The 3,826-nt window shown below is 45.0% G+C and overlaps 1 protein-coding gene across 1 annotated transcript; it reads right to left on the bottom strand.

Moving 5' to 3' along the window:
* Positions 1 to 217: 217 nt before the first annotated feature.
* On the bottom strand, positions 218 to 551 carry LOC139227058 (small nuclear ribonucleoprotein E-like). Its single transcript, XM_070858137.1, has one exon. It carries the CDS (start codon positions 517 to 519, stop codon positions 241 to 243), a length of 279 nt encoding a protein of 92 aa, XP_070714238.1. The 5' UTR covers positions 520 to 551; the 3' UTR covers positions 218 to 240.
* Positions 552 to 3,826: the final 3,275 nt, after the last annotated feature.

Genomic DNA, 3,826 nt, shown 5'->3' with positions numbered 1-3,826 from the left:
TTTGCCCACTCATCTAACCTGCCCAAGTCACCCTGCAGCCTCTTTTTTTTTTCATCTTCAACTGTGACCAATACGAAAGGATTGTTGGTTATGATTTTATTTCAGAAAATCATTACTTAGGTACAAAAAGTCACAATGTAATATGTTTAGCCACGAGACCGACAACCAGTATTCAAAATGCTACCAAAACAGTTGGAAGTTATTTGCAATATAGAAAATGAAATTCCAGTGATGCCACTCCTAGGTGTGAACGCTCTGTAGTAAGGTGATGTTATCCCCTTTCAGCATAACGCGACCCAGCGGTTTTCTTGCTTTTGATTTCATGTGAATTTCCTCTGCATCATCCAATACAAGGTCCATATGTTCACCAAACCCAATTATACAGCCTTCTATCCTCATGCTGACTTGCTCATATAACCAGACTTGGATTCTGGATCGGTTCTGAAGGTATCTGAACATAAGATTGATAGGTTGCACCGTCACTTTCTGCACTTTCGGCGCCTGCCCGCGGTACGCCATGGCTGCTCCCCTCGGTGCCGCTCTCCACACGGGCAGCCTCTTAGCATCCTCCTCACACCGCCACCCAGCTTAGTGTCATCTGCAAATTTGGAGATATTACACTCAATCGCTTCATCTAAATCCTTGATGTATATTGTAAATAGCTGGGGTCCCAGCACTGAACCCTGCGGCACCCCGCTAGTCACTGCCTGCCATTCTGAAAAGGATCCGTTTATCCCGACTCTCTGCTTCCTGTCTGCCAACCAGTTCTCTATCCATGTCTGTACATTACCCCCAATACCATGTGCTTTGATTTTGCACACTAATCTCTTGTGCGGGACCCTGTCAAAAGCCTTTTGAAAGTCTAAATACACCACATCCACTGGTTCTCCCTTGTCCACTCTACTAGTTACATCCTCAAAAAATTCTAGAAGATTGTCGAACATGATTTCCCTTTCATAAATCCATGCTGACTTGGACCGATCCTGTCACTGCTTTCAAAATGCGCTGCTATTTCATCTTTAATAATTGATTCCAACATTTTCCCCACTACTGATGTCAGGCTAACCGGTCTATAATTCCCCGTTTTCTCTCTCCCTCCTTTCTTAAAAAGTGGTGTTACATTAGCTACCCTCCAGTCCATAGGAACTGATCCAGAGTCGATAGACTGTTGGAAAATGATCACCAATGCACCACTATTTCTAAGTCTGCATCCCAGAGTACTTAAGAAAGTGGCCCATCAGGCCCCAGGGATTTATCGGCTTTCAATCCTATCAATTTCCTGACGAATAAGGATTTCCTTCAGTTCCTCCTTCTCGCTAGACCCTCTGTCCCCTAGTATTTCTGGAAGGTTATTGGTTCTGTCTTCACGAAGGAAGACACAAAAGTATTTGTTCAATTAGTCTGCCATTTCTTTATTCCCCATTATAAATTCACCTGATTCCGACTGCAAGGGACCTACATTTGTCTTCACTAATCTTTTTCTCTTCACATATCTGTAGAAGTTTTTGGAGTCAGTTTTTATGTTCCTAGCAAGCTTCCTCTCATACTCTATTTTCCCTCTCCTAATAAAACCTTTTGTCCTCCTCTGCTGACTTCTAAATTTCTCCCAGTCCTCAGGTTTGCTGCTTTTTCTGGCCAATTTATATGCCTCTTCCTTGGATTTAACACTATCCCTAATTTCCCTTGTTAGCCATCGTTGAGCCACCTTCCCTGTTTTATTTTTACTCCAGACAGGGATGTACAATTGTTGAAGTTCATGCATGTGATCTTTAAATGTTTGCCATTGCCTATCCACCGTCAAGCCTTTAAGTATCATTCGCCAGTCTATTCTAGCCAATTCATGTCTCATACCATCGAAGTTACCTTTCCTTAATTCAGAGACTAGGGACCTGAACTTAACTGTCACTCTCCATTTTAATAAAGAATTCTACCATATTATGGTCACTCTTCCCCAAGGTGCCTGGCACAACAAGATTGCTAATTAGTCCTCTCTCGTTACACATCACTCAGTCTAGAATAGCCAGCCCTTTAGTTGGTTCCTCGACATATTGGTCTAGAAAACCATCCCAAACCCACTCCAGGAAATCCTTCTCCACCGCATTGCTACCAGTTAGGTTAGCTTAATCTATATGTAGATTAAAGTTGCCCATGATAACTGCTGTACCTTTATTGCACGCATCCCTAATTTCTTGTTTGATGCTGTCCCCAACCTCACTACTACTGTTTGGTGGTCTGTACACAACTAGCGTTTTCTACCCTTTGGTATTCCGCAGCTCTACCCATACAGATTTCACATCATCCAAGCTAATGTCCTTCCTTACTATTGTGTTAATCACCTCTTTAACCAGCAATGCTACCGCACCTCCATTTCCTTTCTGTCTATCCTTCCTGAATATTGAATATCCCTGGATGTTGAGTTCCCAGCCTTGGTCCCCCTGGAGCCATGTCTCCATAATCCCCATTATACCATATCCGTTAATAGCTGCCTGCACAGTTAATTTGTCCACCTTATTACGAATACTCCTCGCATTGAAGCACAGCGCCTTCAGGCTTGTCTTTTTAACACACTTTGTCCCTTTAGACATTTGCTGTAATGTGGCCCTTTTTGATTTTTGCCTTGGGTTTCTCTGCCCTCCACTTTTACTTTTCTTCTTTCTATCTTTTGCTTCTGCCCCCATTTTACTTCCCTCTGTCTCCCTGAATAGGTTCCCATCCCCCTGCCTTATTAGTTTAACCCCTCCCCAACAGCACTACCAAACGCTCCCCCTAGGACATCGGTTCTGGTCCTGCCCAGCTGCCGACTGTCCAGTTTGCACTGGTCCCACCTTCCCAGAACCGGTTCCAATGTCCTGGGAATTTGAATCCCTCCCTCCTGCACCACTCCTCAAGCCACGTATTTATCTTAGCTATCCTGCAATTCCTACTCTGACGAGCACATGACACTGGTAGCAATCCTGAGTTTACTAACTTTTGAGTTCCTGCTTTTTAATTTAACTCCTAGCTCCCTAAATTCAGCTAATAGGACCTCATCCCGTTTTTTACCTATATTGTTGGTACCTGTATGCACCACGACAACTGGCTGTTCACCCTCCCCCTCCAAAATGTCCTGCAGCCACTCCGAGACATCCTTCACCCTTGCACCCGTCCTGGAATCTCGATTGCGGCTGCAGAAACATCTATCTATTCCCCTTACAATAGAATCCCCTATCACTATTGCTCTCCCACTCTTTTTCCTATCCTCCTGTGCAGCAGAGCCACCCATGGTGCCATGAACTTGGCGGCTGCTGCTGCCATCCCCTGATGAGTCATCCCACCCCCCCCAACAGCACCCAAGGCAGTGTATCTGTTTTGGAGGGGGATGACCACAGGGGACCCCTGCACTACCTTCCTTCCACTGCTCTGCCTGATGGTCACCCATTCCTTATCTGCCTGAGTAACCTTTACCTGCAGTGTGACCAACTCACTAAACGTGCTATTCACGACATCCTCAGCATCGTGAATGCTCCAGAGTGAATCCATGCGCAGCTCCAGTGCCGCAATGTAGTCTGTCAGGAGCTGCAGCAGGATGCACTAACTGCACATGTAGTCGTCAGGGACACTGGAAGCGTCCCTGGCTTCCCACATAGTATAGGAGAAGCATGACATGGGTCTGGGCTCTCCTGCCATGACTTAACCCTTAGATTAACTTAATTTGGCAACACTGTCGAAGGTTAGCGACTGATAAGGAAATTTAAAAAAAGAAAAAATTAAATACTCACCAATCCACCGGCCAATCATTTATCCACTTGGCTGTGACGTCACCCTTCGATTTCTTTCTACTTCTTTG

This window comes from Pristiophorus japonicus, chromosome 16 (assembly GCF_044704955.1).
Source record: "Pristiophorus japonicus isolate sPriJap1 chromosome 16, sPriJap1.hap1, whole genome shotgun sequence".
NCBI classification, from domain to species: Eukaryota; Metazoa; Chordata; class Chondrichthyes; family Pristiophoridae; genus Pristiophorus; species Pristiophorus japonicus.
The sequence above is the reverse complement of the archived record's forward strand: the minus strand, read 5'-3'. Positions and strand labels throughout refer to the sequence as shown.

Coding starts and splice junctions, on each gene's coding strand:
- LOC139227058 (XM_070858137.1), bottom strand. CDS start 519: ATGGCGTACCGCGGGCAGGCGCCGAAAGTGCAGAAAGTGACGGTGCAA.